Source organism: Mastigoproctus giganteus, chromosome 9, assembly GCF_048544385.1.
Source record: "Mastigoproctus giganteus isolate SK-2022 chromosome 9, ASM4854438v1, whole genome shotgun sequence".
Taxonomy (NCBI): domain Eukaryota; kingdom Metazoa; phylum Arthropoda; class Arachnida; order Uropygi; family Thelyphonidae; genus Mastigoproctus; species Mastigoproctus giganteus.
Window position 1 is genome coordinate 187,385,252 of NC_143583.1, and position 18,160 is coordinate 187,403,411.

The window sequence follows — 18,160 nt, forward strand, 5'->3', positions numbered from 1 at the left end:
AGATCTTATTGCTTTATGTGCAGGTATATGAATATCCACACAACTGCAGATTATGAACAGTTGAATTGCGCAAATATATTCTTCATGCAAAACATATGTATGCAGTAGTTAAATTGCACTGATTTGCTTTTGTTATGTATACTTTTAAACTTGTTATTGTGCAGAGTTGGTCACACTATAACAAGTTCTATATTATCTAATAGAAATGGAATAATTATTTCCAAATGATTTCAGATGTGCCAAGTAATGATAATTCCTACTATAAAACTAATTTTGTTTTACAGGAAATAGTTTCACTTTTATGGAGTCTGAAAGCTGTGATGATATGATGATAGCTGCCAACTTTCAAGTTGTAGTTGGTCTTTGAAAAACAATAGCCCAACTGACATATAAAATAATAACTGACAAATTTCATTGGAAGAAATGAATGATATATGATGCATGATGAAGATATTTCTTGGTCTGCTTTATTAAAGCTCATGGTGCTTTAGCCATTAAAATTTGGATAGGAAGAGTCTGTGGTCTCAAAACTGAGGGAGAAATCAATTTCATCATCAATGCTTTTCACAAGCAATGGCTCCATATTGTTTTTATCAAAATTAGGAAAAATATCCAGTTTAACAAAAGGCAACAAAGAAAGAGATTTCAAGATTGCTCTAACATCCAAAATTTGGAATGAATTTATAAATAGTGTGTGTTCCACTCCAAATGAAACAATATTAATTGATAAACTGACAAAATTGATTCTGACAAAGATAATTTAAATAATTCATAGCGATAAACCTGAAAAACTGACTTCAAATTTTGAATACCTGTTGGCATAGATTCAAAATTCCCTTTCTAATGGGAAAGATGAATATTGACAAATGGCTCAAACACTCAGAATACATAGTTTTGAAGATTATGAAGCCATCCTTTCAAAAAGGAAGGAATGCAACTACTAACGATATTTTACTTCAATTTCTCTAAAAAAAATTAAAATTGCTAAACAAAAAATATATCATTGGCACTATACAAAAATCATGGGCAATACAATTTGTATCAGAAAGACTTGCCACATTTATAAAAGCTAAAAAAGAGTGATCTTTATTTGCTAAAATTATGAAACAATGATTGTTTACTGATTATTTATTGAGGAAAAGTAGAAAACAACATTTTCAGTGGATGAATTCTAAATATCCTAAACACAATTTTGTCAATATCAGAAAGCAAAAAAAAAAAAAAACAAAAACAAAATCAAAATATGGCATGGATATGGTTGATCCAGAATTGGTCCTAGAAAAGCTGATAGAAACTGGTGCCCCAACCAAACCTTGCAATATAAATATAACCAAACCTTAATATAAACAAAATTACAATTCATAATAAAAATTATATATATATATATATATATATGTAATAATTTTATTCTTTATATAGAGGTACTAAATAAACATCAATTATAGAACCTCACAAAATTAAAAAGATACCGTACACCTTTTTATAATGAAATAAATTTAAGTAACTTAAACCCAAATTACATGGCACCCCTGGAATGTTATTGTGGCACCCTGGTTGAAAACCACTAGCCTAAGGCATTAATGTGCTGTAAAACCAAAAACAACTACTTCGATATAAATGGCAGTCAATACACCAGTACAACAGTAAAAACTGGGCATATATTTTATAGGGCAGCATACAGACTCAATCCTAACCTAAATCCGTACTTGTGACCACATATCTAGGCCAAGGTTTGCAGCAAGCCTTCATAATATGGCTTTCTTGTACAAAAAAGCCAATTCTTATATCTCGTGCTGGTACAAATCCAAAAAAACATGAATGGCTCCTTTCTTGATTACACAATATTGCATACACATTTAAACTGATTCACTTTTTAGAATTATCCACATTCTGTGAGAAAAATGAGTGGCATGCAAATGGCATGGGGTCTGAGAATGTGTAACAAAGCAGTTTCTGCTTATACTACTGGACAGCAATGTGGCAAGCGAAAAGTTACAAATTCACTGTTTCAGCAGCTACATCAGTGCTCAGACAATCAAGGGCTTTCCTTGTTTTATGGCAACATGTGAATTTGGACGTTCAAACTGTGTACCTGTAATAAATGCTATCAATGACTATATAGAGCAACATTATCACTGAAAGTTGCAAAATACTGCTACTGAATAAGATATTTTCTATGATATTTAAAGGTCCAGATACAAAAATTAACACAAAGAATTATTTACAATATAACTTTATATTATTGTTTTATCACACCTAAGTTTTAAAGTAATTTACATTTCTAAACTTCAAAATAAAGCACACTCAAAAAAAAAAAAAAAAAAAGTCACTCATAAAAATGAAATGAGCTAAGGTTATTATTGTCATGTCTATAATGAATGTTTGAAGAATTATTTCCAATTTTTCAGCCCAGAAAGTGATGTCTAATTAATAAAAAAAAATAAATAAATAAATAAAATAAAAAAATATATATAAAGTATGAAAGGTTTAGTTGAAATTTTAAAAATAAATAAAAAAACACCAATAGATATAAAATTAGTTCATTATTCAACTTACTTTGACAGTGGTAACAATGTACTTCTTATTACTAAGACCATAGTCGTAGTAATCGTAATAGAGATTACGAGTGATATTGATTTTAGTTCCATGCCTCATTGTACCGATCTGCAGTAATAAACAAATTTCCATAAAATAAACCTAACCATTATATCTAATATTATCTGCTAATAAATAATTAATTGCAAAGCAAATATATGTTCTTCCATAAGTTATTTATGATTGCAGTGAAATCTAAAAATGCAGTGTTGTCTGCTAAAAAATATAATTAAGTGATAAGTTTATTAGTTTAATTGCACAATATAACAGTGGGATGACATTATTATTATTTTTATTATCATTAGGCATATGGTGCAAGGAAGCCTGAGGCTTTTGCTGCACCAACCAAAAAAAAAATGTTCAAGTTACAGAGAGAGAGAAGTCAGAAGTAGAAGGGAATCACTAAGAAAGAGAAGAATGATGATGTCCAGCTCAGGACCCTGGGTGTGTGTGCCAAGCCCATATTCACCACACATGGGCACCTGGGGTTAAACATACTAAATCTCCTAACATAGACATTAAACTGCAAATCATCAACTAATGTAGAAAGATTATGCAATATTTGGATGGAAGAGCAAAGTAATGTTACCACTGGTAATTTTAACAAGTCACAAACCACCTCAATCAGCGAATAATACAGGATTACCTCGACTACAATGAAGTAACACTAGAAATTATCCTCACAGTCATTTACTATGCTGTTGTATCAGCACCATGATGAATGGAAGGAAAACCAGAGACCAACAGAACACAAAATGCAAAGACAAGGAACTACCAGTGTGGGAAAGAAGGTTACAGCAGAAGATAGAAGAGAACTCAGTACTAATGAGGTAAGAAGCTAATCAGAAAAGGAAGAACATCCTCAAGAAAGACAACATCCACAGCAAACACAAGTCTTATAATCAGTAAATTGAAGAATAGTTTGACACTCTCAAGTAGATAAACTCCTGGCACTCAGTAAAACACTTCACTGTTACAGGGAGAGTGAAAAGAAGAAAACAGACAACAAGATATTTGATGAAAACCTGACAGCCTTCTATAGAAAAATTGGAGAAGAGGAGAAGCAAGGCAGGCAGCAGGTCCCCCAATGTGGAATTCTGGAACCTTGTGGATCAGCAAAGTTAGCCATAATGGCCATGCTCCTGGATAGATATAGAACGGAAGAAAACCAAGGACATCTACCATCTATAAAACCATTTCTAGGTAGCAGATGACTCTCATCAACTGGTGCAATACCATCACTTTGCTTATTCGAGGCTTGAGGTGGTGGAACCCATGTTTAGTCTCCATAGCGAAGTTCCGGTCAACCTTTCCCCATCTCTTCCATCAGGCAGTATGACTGATATCTTTTGAGGTTATGATGAACACCATGGCGAGATCCAAACTTCCTTGCATTTCAAGGAAACAGCTCTAAAACGATGTTTGCATGCTGGCCGCTTGTTATTACACTGGACCAAACCTATTGGTAACTCTCTAGGAGGCTTTCGGATCAGCTAGTGTATAATCTTGCTACCTCTAATCTGCCAGATAGTGACTAGAGTTAGTCTGAGTAGTGAATATGCGGGGAGCATTGTCAAAGCCACATTATGTCAAAGATCTGGGTATATTCTTAACATGTGTACACCATATCCAAAAATTTCATTACTTCATACAGCATGTCCCCCCCATATTTTCTTACTATTGAATACGCCATGAATTGTCAAACTAATAGAGCAAACTTATCTGCAAAAAGATCTAAACTCCCAAACATTTCCTAGTTCATTTCACAAACAAAATTGGTCTCAGTGCTAATCTCAATGATGTCCATTTCCACTTACAGTCTGCCAAACCCCACGTACTTTTTCTGACAGAATCTCAGTTATTGGTTGATTCAACCACTGCTCATTTCAGTTGCCCAAATTATTCACTGTATGATTCCTTTCGAATCAAAGGTGGTACTTGTGCGTATGTCCATTCTGATATTCCCTGTCAGAGACTTAGCAATTTGGAATCTCCTCTTATCGATCTTCTCTGGCTTAAAATTGCTCTACCTCATTCTGTCAAATTAATCTGTTGTCTCTACCATTCTCCCAACTCCACTGGAACCTTTTGACTATCTCTCTCTTTGCAACTTGACTTTCTCCAGTCCAACTTTCCTAACAGTGAGGTAATATTCTAGGCGATTTCATCATTCATAACTCCAGTTGGCTTCTGTTTTCTAGTCACACAGACCCAGCTGGTCGAGATGCCAAGGCGTTGGCAATTACTAATGACCTTGCACAGATTGTTCATTTACCTACCAGAATACCAAACAATCCTAACAATACAGCCAACATGCTTCATCTTTTTCTCAAAAACAACCCATCTAAGTACACGGTCGAAGTGAGTGGTTCTTTAGACATTTCAGATCACAACTTGGTGATTGTCTCGTCTCCAATGGAGCCTTTATCTCGTGGCTATTTCCAACCTCGTGTTGTTTGGCATTACAAGAATGCAAAACGGGATGACCTATGAGATTTCTTTTCTGCTTTTTCCCTGGTAGGATTACTGTTTCAAAACTTCTAATGTCAACGTTTGCTCAGATTGTCAGTGATAATATTCTTGTAGGAATGGAATCCTTTATTCCACACTCCACTTTAAAATCTCATCCTTTATCTAAACCTTGGTTTTCCAAAAAATGTTCTAAGACTGTTCAAGAGAAGAATGTTGCATATTGTAATTGCTTGTTTCAATTCTTCAGTTTCATTTTCTGCCTACACCAAAGATTGCTTGTTTTTTTTTTTTGTTTTTTTTTTTCAGGAGCATTAGCAACTATGGCCATATTGCTCCGGGATATGCGGTGGTCATTCACTGACCTTTCCGCATCCTCCGTATTTGGTGGTGACGGGCTCGAACCCCGGTCTAATCAAGAAGCGTGTGCTACGCACTGCTGCTGCTGCTCCTTCCCACCTGGCTACGGAGCCGCCTACACCAAAGATTGCGACAATTGTAAAGCAGTTATTAATAAGCCTAAACTAGATTTTGAACAAGCTAAGAGTAGAAAACTTGCTTCTTGCCCTAATGGTAGCCGAGCGTTCAAGTCTCTTGCCAAAGCTATTTGCCGCAACTTTTGACCATCTCTGCTCTCACCTGTCAAAACCAGATGGTTCTATTGTCACTTGAGCCAATGATAAAACTGGCCTGCTGGCATCCCATTTTTCTTGTTGTTTTTAGGAGCATTAGCAACTAAGGCCATATTGCTCCGGGGATATGCAGTGGTCATTTCCTGACCTTTCCGCATCCTCTGTATTTGGTGGTCACTGGCTCGAACCCCGGTCTAATCAAGAAGTGTGTGCTACGCACTGCTGCTCCTGCCCACCTGGCTACGGAGGCGCAACTCCATTTTTCTTCCAACTCATGTATTAATGATCTTGGTAGAACATCTCCCACCATTCTCAACATGATCCATTCAATGCCTCCTGTGGTCTTCCATCAAAAGGATTTTGATGAATCTTGATGCTAAGAAAGCTCCAGGTCCTGATGGTATTTCTCCACTTGTTCTCAAAACCTGTGCTTCTGTTCTTTGCCACCTTTTTTCACTTTCTTATTCCAAAGGTGTTTTACCGTCTGCTTGGAAATTTGCTCATATCCAGCCAGTTCCTAAGAAGGGTGACAAATCGCTCATATCCAATTATCATCCCGTTGCAGTTACTTCTACTCGAAGGGTGACATGAGTAATTACAGACCTGTTAGTTTAACTTCTGTTCCAGGGAAAATAATGGAGTCACTGGTAAAAGAAATAATGCAGGATTACCTAGGCAAAGCTACAGTTATATTTCAGACACAGCATGGGTTTGTTAAGGGGAATCTTGCCAGCAGGGATAAGAATTTAATGATCCCATTATATAAGACAATGGTCAGGCCACATCATGAGTACTGCATACAGGTCTGGAGACCTCATTTTAAGAAGGATGCAGAGCTGCTGGAACGGATACAGAGAAGGCAATGTGACTGGTGTGTGCTCTTACCAAGAAAGGCTTCAGTTTTGCAAATTTCAGCATTTGGGGACCAGGCACATGAGAGGCAATCTGCAGTGTTTAAGGCTTTGAATGGCTTGAGCAAACTCAATGTTGTTGGGATTCTTCCTCTTGCTCAGACTATGCACATGAGGGTAGATAAATTCAAATTGAGGAAAGATAGTTGCAGAATAGATGTAGAGTAGCATGTGTTTGCTTTGAGCCAATGGGTGATTGATTGCTGGAAATCCGCTTATAGTTGTTTGGTTTTTAGGAGCATTAGCAACTAAGGCCATATTGCTCCAGGGATATGCGGTAGTCATTCTCTGACGTTTCCGCATCCTCCATTTTTGGTGGTCATGGGCTCGAACCCCGGTCTAATCAAGAAGCGTGTGCTTGGAGGTGCCCTTGATTGCCGGAACAAGTTTCCATTCACTGTTACTGAAGTAGATAGTTTGAATAAATTTAAGAAAGAAGTTTCTGGAGAAAGAATTACTGGAGGGAGTTGGATAGATGAAATTGGATTTTTTTTTTTTTTTTTGGCTGATAATGTTTTAGCTTACTTTCCTGCATAATTTATCACTACGAATCCTAATACTTACTCTGAAGATGTAGCAAGGAAAGCAATTATATTCTCTAAAATACAGAGTTCAGGAAGTAGGAAAGGAATATAAAATGTACACAATGATCAAGCTAAACTTCAAGTACTGTATACAAGTGCTGAAAAATTTTATTTTTTCAATTTTATTTATTATATTCACTAAAAAAATTATTTGCAGTAGAGGTCTGCATGGGCCTAAATTTTTTATTTTTACCTGGCCCAGCCTGACCCAAGCCCAAATCTAGACGGCCCAGCCCTGCCCTGAATTTTTTTTCAAAGAACCGATTTTTATCCCACCCCAGTTGAAACTTTTTATATGAATAAAATTGCTAGCATTATTTTGAAGTTTCATAATAATAAAAAAAAAGAAAAATTTCAGATTCAATATTAATAATTATATAACAATAATAATTATCCAAAATAATTATCAATATTAATTATATAAAAAAGAAAATGTAATAAATTTTTAATTTACGATATTTAATATCATTCCAAAATGAATAATGATATCCACCTCTACTTAAATTAAAAATTAGAAATGATTGTCACCCTCTGTCACTTGCAATTCTTACCGTATGAATGATGTGTAAGCATTCCCCTTACCTGTTCTAAATTATTGGTCAGTATTGAATATAGAAATATTCAATACTGACCAATAGAAAGTGTTACAAGTGAATATTCTTAGAAAGTGTTAGAAAGTGTTACAAGTGAATATTCTTAGAATTGAAAGAGGTCTACCCAAAATCTCAGATGTAGTAGAACTAGGGATTAACAGTATCATACTTTTAATAAATACTGTGTACTGTACATATACAATTAAAAGGAACCCACTGTCGGGGGGGCATAACGACTCATATACCCTTGATGTAATGTAAATTGCAACTATGCCCGTTTAAGGATAAAGGCTACTTTACTGAACAAAAATACAGACCAGGTCATTTCCACGAAAGAATACAAATTGATGATTTTGAGGTATTGCTCAAAACATCAAAGGCAGATATTGTTGGGATATCAGAGACTTGGTGTCACACAGATATAAGGAATGCAGAACTGGAATTTTGGGAGTACAACGTCTACAGAAAGGATAGACTGGATAGGAAGGGAGGAGGGGTTATGCTATTAGTTAAGAAACACATAAAATCCAAGGAAGTGAAGCCAGTGGACATCGCAGGACAGTGCAGTGTCGAGTCAGTTTGGTGTGACATAAGCATTGGGAGATCAAAATTGAGAGTAGGAGTGTGCTATAGGCCTAATGACTCTGATGAGTATAATAAGAAACTGTACAGGGAAATAGAGTGGACCAGTACATCAGAGAGTCTTATAATGGGGGATTTTAATTTCCCAGATATTGACTGGAGTTTGGGGGCTGGTCACTCACACACTAGCAAGACTTTTGTGGATTTATTGGATGATTGTTTTCTACATCAGCATGTTCGGGAGGCAACTAGAGGGAGGAATACTCTTGATTTGATTATCAGCAGTGACTCTTCATGCATTAAGAATCTGCAGATAAAGGAACCACTAGGTGGCAGTGATCACAGTGTGCTGAAGTGGGAGTTACTCAAAGAGGTAACTACCATTAGGGGTAAAGGGAAGGGTTATTGCTTTCGTAAAGGCGACTACGATGGAATGAGACAGTATCTAAATTCTATACAGTGGGACCAACTGATAATGTTACCAACAGCAAATGCAAAATGGGAGGCATTCAAAGAACTTATCTTGGAAGCTACTAGGCTTTACATACCAACTAAGAAATATTGTTCAAGGTTTAGTTTAGGCCTAAATGGATGTCAGATGAACTGATGAGGCATATGGCAGAGAAGAAAAATGCATGGGATACATACAAATTAGCACATGACACAGAAGCGTATGATAGATACAAGTTGATCTGTAACCAAGTTACAAAGGAGGTTAGGCAGGCGAAGGCAGAGTACGAGAAATCTTTGGCAAGGGATGCAAAGAAAAACAGCAAAGAGTTCTTTACTTATGTAAACTCTAGAAGGAAGGGGATGAATCAGATTGGTCCACTTGATATCGATGGGTCAACTGTTGATGATCCTGCTCAGGTAGCTAACAAACTAAATGAATATTTTGCATCGACATTCACACATGAGGAGTTATTTAGCAAGGGGAAAGCCAGGGGTGTATTCAACTCTAGCAGTAAGCTAGAGAATCTTGTAATAACTGAGAGGAAAGTGGAGGAGAAACTGTTGAAGATAAACACAAGAAAGGCACCTGGGGTGGATGGGATCTATCCAGTTATATTAAAGGAGGCAGCAGAGGAAGTAAGTAAACCCTTAGCCATAATTATGAGAGCTTCCTTGGACTCAGGGGAGGTACCTGCAGACTGGAGATGTGCAAATGTGACCCCAATTCACAAAGGAGGATCAAAGGCTGACACAAGCAATTATAGACCTGTGAGTTTAACTTCTGTTCCAGGAAAATTAATGGAGGCACTAGTTAAAGAGGCACTGCAGGATCATTTAGACAAGACTTCAGTTATAGCTCAGACACAGCATGGTTTTGTTAAGGGGAAGTCTTGCCTGACCAATTTGATTGGATACTATGATGCAGTCACAAAGGAACTGGATGCAGGGAATAACTTTGATATTATATACTTGGATCTTAGAAAGGTTTTTGATACTGTTGCACATGGAAGACTGCTGCACAAATTGGAGCAGTGTGACATTGGAGGCAAATTGCTGCTGTGGATAAAGGGGTGGCTGAGGGTGAGAAGACAGAGAGTGGTAATCAATGGACACTGCTCATCGTGGACTAATGTTATTAGTGGAGTCCCTCAGGGCTCAGTGTTGGGTCCATTATTGTTTTCTGTATTCATAAATGATATTGATGATGGTATATCAAGTTTAATGCCAAAGTTTGCAGACGATACAAAGGTAGGCAGGGTTGTTAAGGACACTACTGACACTATGCTGCTGCAACAGGATCTGGAAAGGTTTAGCAGATGGGCTGAGAGGTGGCAAATGAAGTTTAACATTGACAAATGTAAAGTACTACACATGGGAAACAGCAATCCCAGAGCAACGTATCAACTCTGTGGTACTACACTGACAGTGGTAGAGAATGAAAGGGACCTGGGGGTGGTTGTGCAGGCAGATATGAAGTTCTCTGAGCAGTGCAGACGGGCTGCAAGAGTAGCTCATGGTGTATTGTCAATGATATATAGGAATTTTTCTAGCAGGGATAAGGAGGTGATTATTCCCTTGTATAAGGCAATGGTCAGGCCACACCTAGAGTACTGTATACAGGTCTGGAGGCCTCATTTCAAGAAGGATGTAGAGCTGCTGGAACGAGTACAGAGAAGGGCAACAAGATTAGTGAATGGAACAAAGGGGTGCTCTTATGAAGAAAGGCTTAAGTTTTGAAAATTACAGTGTCTGGAGACTAGGCACCAGCGAGGTGATCTGATAGAGGTGTATAAAGCATTGAATGGTTTGAGCATGCTCAATGCTGATGGGATTCTTCCTCTCACTCAGAATAATCACCTGAGAGGGCATAAATTCAAATTGAGGAAAGACAGATGTAGGATAGATGTGCGGAAATTTGTCTTTAGCCAGCGAGTGGTTGGTTGGTGGAACAGACTTCCATCCCTTATCATGGAAGTTGATAGCCTAAATAAGTTTAAGGCTCAGCTGGACAGGTATTTTGAACGAACAGAGGGGTGAAGTGGAATTGGTTTTTTTTTTTTTTTTTGGCTGATGCTGCAGAAGCTTGCTTTCTTGCATCAAATGCCTCTACTAATGCTAATGCTAATGCTAAATTTCAGTGAATTTTGGAGATGTTGGCAAAGTGTGCCTTATTGGTCAATTGTCAACAGACAACTAATACACATTTTTTCTAAAAACACTTTTAAGAATTTAAATGCATAACAAAATATTTAAAAAAAAAAAAAAAAAAATATATATATATATATATATATATATATATATATACAGTACTCTAGGTGTGGCCTGACCATTGCCTTATACAAGGGAATAATCACCTCCTTATCCCTGCTAGAAAAATTCCTATATATCATTGACAATACACCATGAGCTACTCTACATATATATATATATATATATATGTAGGAAATATTCGGAAATGTTTGGAAATAACAATTCATTATTCAACACAACACAATTCACAATTCATTATTTTCACAATTCGGGTATTTTTACCCAAACATCATTCATGGTACCCGGCCCGGGCCCAAACATCATTCATGTTACCCGGCCCGGGCCCAAACATCCTTCTTGTTACCCGGCCCAGGTCTGTGCAGACCTCTACCCTGCAGGTCATCAATTTTGGCTCAAGATGCAATGGTTCATGATCCATTGCATCTTATTGCATATACTTCTGTGCAAGAAAGAAGTATATGCAACACGTACTTCTTTCCCTGCCCACTTTATAAGGTATGAATATCACAGACAAAAACAAGGACCACAAAAAACAAGGAATATTAAAACATTAAGGATACTGCTTAATCAATTATAGTACAAACATCTAGTTATGTAGTATTCATTTAATTAAAATCTCCATTAATATGACTTATCTTTAAGAAGTATGTAACATTAACAAAGTTTTCATAATTTTACTTAAATATTAAGGATATTAAAAAAATAATCACATGAATTACCTTTTCCAGTCCATTACTTGTCATATAAATTAGATGCAATAAGAAGTCTGATCTGAATCCTTGACCATCAAATGTTACCATTCCTGTCACACCAGATATGTCACTCTATAAGATTTAAATGCAAAGGATTACAAAACAAAATGATTATTTCTAAGTTGCTCTGAGATACACTACTTTAAAAAAACATAGCATATTTATTTATTAATTAAATCAAAAGTCTACTGGCTACCAAATTATGGAACGACAAAGTGGCTAATAGATTTATTTCTAAGGCCATATATAGCTTCTGCTAATACTTGGTAATTATTTCCCACATTATCTTGTTTTCTCTCTCTCTCTCTCTCTCTCTCTCTCTCTCTCTCTCCTTTCCTATTTTAGTAAAATTTTTATATCTTAATGAATGAAATTTATGAAAACAATATGAGAGGGCTTTGCCCTCTCACAAACAAGCTGAGTCCTGTCACTCACAGGTTCACTTTTCATTCATTTTTCATAAATCCATAGAATTAATACATTTTTCGATTTCTATAATTAATTCCTCCCCTTTGAAAATTCTGGAAGAAGCATCCTCCACTTCCACTGTTTAAATGCATTCTTTCATTTAATGATTGTGTGAGGCAATATTCATTTACAAGTACACCTACACTAGCACCATTTTCATGTTTTGAAATAATTTCTTGCTTTATTTCCACAGAAATTGAATTTTTGCTTCTTTTTTTTTTTTCCTTTTACATTTACTTTTGAGGTCATGACTACTGATTTGATTTAATTTAGTAAAATCACAATAAATTATAAAAATCACAGGGAGGGGATATGACTGCACTGAAAAAGCAAATACAAAGAGAGAGAGAGAGAGAGAGAGAGAGAGAGAGAGAGAGAGAGAGAGAGAGAGAGAGAGAGAGACTTCAAGCTCTGATAAATGCATCCATGTGACTTCAGAATGTTTGGCTTTAGATTGCTTTGAATGGACAAAAATGACAACTGCAAAGCTTAACGAGCACTTTCCTTGACCAAAAATAATGCCTGAATGTTGTTTTATCAACATCACTAATTAAGCCTTTCATCATTAATCAAATGCTTGGGATCCTTGAGAGGCATATGATAAACCAAAATATTATTAATCAAAGACATCATCAAATGTTTCAGTTAAAATTACAACATTTTCACTATTAACTGAAATTAAATGAAAATGAATTAGAATTTTATTCAATAACATTTGAATCTTTATGACAGATTATTAATTTGTAACGAATAGATGGAACTGCATTATATCCATTGCAGCTGAATTGGATTTGAAACAATAGAAAATAATCCAAAAAATTTTAATGAAATCATGTTTGCGAACTACAGGTGCCACAACAACACAGGGAAATAAAATTATATTTTATATTTCAAAATAAAAAAGAATCACCTTTTAAAATTAAGAGAATTACCATAAAAAATATTTGCAGTTCTTAAAAGTGTTTCACTAACTAACATAAAAAGAATAAAAATGATTTTTGACAATATATGCACTGTTGTGGACGATTGCTCACCAAATAGCTTGGTGACTAAAATACTGTATATTCTGGTGTATAAGTCAACTTGAAATATAAGATGACTTCTATTTTTTGCTTTGAAAATAAGTTGTTGTTGTTGTTGTTGTTTGGTTTTTATATGGGCTCGAAGCCCGGTCTAATCAAGAAGCGTGTGCTACGCACTGCTGCTCCTTCCCACCTGGCTACGGAGACACCTTGAAAATAAATGCTTAATCATGTACTCACTATAGGTTGACAGCCTTTTTTTTTTTTAAATCATCTTTGCACCTTGCATTGTAGTGTATTACAGTAAAATCTGCATTAAGAACTCTATACTTTTTTATTTAAATTATTTCTGTTCTTTCTTTCAAAAGTTTATAGTGTGATGGTTTATAACTCTGTTTATTATTACTTACTTTATATTATATAGGTGATGATGTAACATCTCATTATGTAACTGAGCCGCTCTGTGTTAGCTGTTTAGTACTGCAAACTGTGGTTTTTTGCATAAACAGTACTTCAATTTGGAAGTGATGTTCATAGAAAATTTTCAATATGGAAGTGCATTGGCTATAAAAAACTTATTGATAATAGTGAAAATTTACTTTGAGTTCTCAAAACATGAACTTCAATATTACAATTTTAAAATATGCAAACCGACAAATTTCAGCCATAGGTGGGTTTTTAAAATAACTCTTAATGAACTCCATGAACTGTTTTTTATCTGTTGAAGACAAAACAAATTATTGACTTTTAAAAGGTGAGCAGTGTATATTTATGTAAAAATATACACTAAAATCCCATTATAACAAGCTTCTAGGGTGTGGAAAAATCATTTCTTTGTAGCATAATTTTATTCCAATGAGTATCATTTAAAACTATTTCAAAAGAATGATTACTTACTCAAAAAAAATTCTGTAAACTTTCTAATAAACAAAAGTAGCAATTTCAGCTTTATTTTACTAAAATATCAGTTTTAAAATCAATAATAAATAAGATAACAAAATATGTACTACAAAACTCTATACAGTAGGATAAACTGATGATGTTTCCAACAGCAAATTCTAAATGGGAAGCATTCAAGGAATTAATCTTGGAAACCACTTTTCTAGGCTTTTCATACCAACTAAGAAATACTGTTCAAGGTAGATATAAGCTAGTCTGCAATCAAGTCACAAAGGAGGTTATGCAAGCAAAGACAGATTACGAAAAATCTTTGGCAAAGTATGCAAAGATAACCAGCAAAGACTTACTTCTAGAGTTTACTTACATAAACTCTAGAAGGAAAGGGATGAATCAGATTGGTCCACTTGATATCAACGGTTCGACTGTTGATGCATCTACATTCACACATGAGGAATTCTGTAGGGAATTCTGTAGGGACAGAAGTTTATTAAACTCTAATAGGGGACTAAATGATTTTTAATAACTGAGAGCAAAGTGGAGGAGTAATTGTTGAAGTTAAACATAAGAAAGACACCTGGAGTGGATGGGATCTATCCAGTTATATTAAAGGAGGTTGTTGTTTTTGTTATTTGGTTTTTAGGAGCATTAGCAACTAAGGTCATATTGCTCTGTTTAAAGGAGGTAGCAAAGGATGTAAGCAAACCCTTAGCCATAATTATGAGAGCATCCTTGGAGGCAGGGGAGGTCTCGATGGACTGGTGATGTGCAAATGTATTCCCAATTCACAAAGGGGATCAAAGGATGACACGAGTAATTACAGACTTGTTAGTTTAACTTCTGTTCCAGGGAAAATAATGGAGCCACTGGTTAAAGAAGCATTGCAGGATCATCTAGAAAAGACTGCAGTAATAATTCAGACAACAGCATGGGTTTGTTAAAGGGAAGTCTTGTCTGACCAATTTTATTGGATACTATGATGTGGTCACAAAGGAACTGGATGAAAAAAAAAACTTTTGATATCATATACAGTACTTGGATTTCAGGAAAGCTTTTGATACTGTTGCACATGGAAGACTACTGTACAAATTGGAGCAGTATGGCATTAATGGCAAGTTGCTACAATGGATAAAAGGATGGTTGACAGAGAGTGGTAATCAATGGGGCTGCCCTTCGTGGACCAATGTTATTAATGGAGTCCCCAGGATTCGGTGTTGGGCTCATTGCTGTTTATATATTTATTAAATATTTAACATAATATAATGCAATATAATATAATTATTGCCAATAATTTTGATGAAGGTATATAAGGCTTAATGTCGAAGTCTGCAGATGACACAATGGTTGGCATGGTTGTTAATGACAGTACTCACAGTATGCTACTGCAACAGGATCTATAAAAGTTGGGCAGATGGTCTGAGAAGTGGGAACTGAAGTTTAACATCGACAAATGCAAAATACTACATATGGGTAGCAGTAACCCAAGAGAAATGTACCAACTGTGTGGTACTACACTCAGGGTAGTGGCAAATGAAAAAACTTGGGAGTAATTGTGCAGTCAGATATGAAATTTTCTGAGCAGTGCAGATAGGCTGCCAGAGCAGGTTATGGGGTTTGTCAATATACGGGAATTTTGCTAGAAGGGATAAGGAGTTGATTTTCCCTTTGTAAAAGGCAATGGTCAGGCCACACCTTGAGTACTGATCTGTAGGCCTCATTTAAGAAGGATGTGGAGTTTATAGAGTGAGTACAGAGAAGGGCAACAAGACTGGTGAGGGGGAACAAAGGGGTGCTCTTACAAAAAAAGCTTAAGTTCTGCAAATTTCAGCATCTGAAGACTAGGCACCTGCAAGGTGATCTGATCAAGGTATAAGGCCTTGAATGGTGTGAGCAGGCTCAATGCTTATGGTATTCTTCCTCTTGTTGAGATTACGAACCTAAGGGGACATAAACTGAAACCTGAAGAAAGACAGTTGTAGAATAGATGTGCAGAAATTTGCCTTTAGCCAGCGGGTAGTTGATTGCTGGAACAGACTTACATCTGTTGTTGTGAAAGTTGATAGCTTAAATAAATTCAAGGAAGAACTGAACAAACATTTGGAATAAATGGATGGGTGAAATGGAAAGGGTTTTTTTTTTTTTTTTGGCTGATGCTGCGTAAGCTTGCTTTCTTGCATCATATGCCTGTAATAATTCTAATGCTAAAAAAGGAAATATATTTGCTTAGAGTTCATTATTTTGAATGTATACTGTATTTACAACAAACACTGCTTTGTATAAAATTTTAATATCCCACACACTTTCAGAAATACAGTACAATAAATATAACTTTTCATCACTTTGCAAATACTGATACATCAATTTTTTTGCTTTTAATATTTAACTTTTTCTTTGCCCATTAATACAAAAAATTGAACTATACTGCAATCAAAAATGTATAGATTTAGATTGCACTATGTTAAACTAGATCACTAATTCTAAGACTTTTTTTTTCCAGACAAATAAGTGAACCATTTTCTTCAACAGTGTCAGTTTGTTTGGGGTGAAGGTGCCAGTTCACAGTACCAGTTGGATTTGAGCATAATCATTCAAAAATGTAGAAACTAAATGAGGGTGTGAAAATGAATCTCACAACACTTAAATCTGTTTTTTTTCTCTTAATCAAACCCTTCCACGGACATTTAAAATATGACTATTTTAAATGTCTGTGGCATAGGTGGACTTTTAAAATAATTCATTGTACCGAATTTCTCATCAGAACTATTTTGCTCAAATAAGATTTACCAGGCATTATTAATAAGAGAGGTCAGCTGGGATTGGGAACTATTTTCATTAAAATGGTATTCACTGTAACAGGATTTTACTGTATATGTAATAAACTATAAATATATTGGTATTGATATGTGTCTTTATAACCCTAAGCATACACCTTTAATTAAAGTTTTAAGATTTTACACTCAGCATATAAGTAAATCTTAAAATTGCTTTATTTAAGTGCTTCAAAGGGAAACCTATTATGGAGGAATATATAGTGCTTTTGGATAGGATATTTCATAAAAAAAATAGCATGCATAATTTCTTGCCCCATGAGGACATGCAGTGAGCCTTGTAATCCCACTTTGCTTTCTAGGCTACTGCAAGTCTGTTAGAAGCACTACAAAAACTGCCTCTGCTTATGGCTGCTATTTAACTATTATTCTGTATATTCCTCCAAACTCCCTAACTTTCCCTCAATAACTCCAGTTCCCTTTATCACATCCCTTTAATTTAAGTGTATCTCATCACTATAAAATGTCACATGTTAATTAGTGCAGGTTACACTAAGAAAACTTTTAATACAATGAGTCTTGCACCATATCACTAGGGCTGAAATGACTCACAAAATTCTCATTGTGTATTCCCACCTATTGTGCATGGACAAATTCCAAACACTTTCAATTTTAGTCCTAATTCGTCGCTTTTCCTCAATATTTCCTCATATCTATGTAAGTTCTTAGAATGCTTATGCTGAACATCATTAATAACCACACACACACACACACACACACACACACACACACACACACACACACACACACACACACACACACACACACACACACACACACTCTCACTCTCTCTCTCTCAGACGCCTCCATAGCCAGGTGGGCAGGAGCAGCAGTGCATAGCACACGCTTCTTGATTAGACCGGGGTTCGAGCCCGTGACCACCAAATACGGAGGATGCGGAAAGGTCAGGGAATGACCATCGCATATCCCCGGAGCAATATGGCCTTAGTTGCTAATGCTCCTAAAAACCAAAAAAAATAACAAATAACTCTCTCTCTCTCTCTCTCTCTCTTAAATATTATTATTTAGAGTTTTGCAAAGTTTTTATTTTTGTAAGTGATATTATATTTCAATATTATTAAAATACAGATTTGTATTTTGTG

At 35.6% G+C, this 18,160-nt stretch overlaps 1 protein-coding gene across 2 annotated transcripts in view; it reads right to left on the reverse strand.

Annotated features, from left to right (window-relative positions):
• The window catches only part of LOC150080953 (glutamate receptor ionotropic, kainate 2-like), a 225,376-nt gene that overhangs the window by 71,389 nt on the left and 135,827 nt on the right, over positions 1–18,160 (reverse strand). For both annotated transcript variants that reach the window (XM_090381164.1, XM_090381165.1), the window contains exons 8-9: positions 11,810–11,914; positions 2,557–2,664 (exon numbers count right to left, since the gene is read on the reverse strand). In XM_090381164.1, the coding sequence (XP_090237290.1) occupies positions 2,557–2,664; positions 11,810–11,914 (213 nt within the window). The remainder of the gene's footprint in view (positions 1–2,556; positions 2,665–11,809; positions 11,915–18,160) is intronic.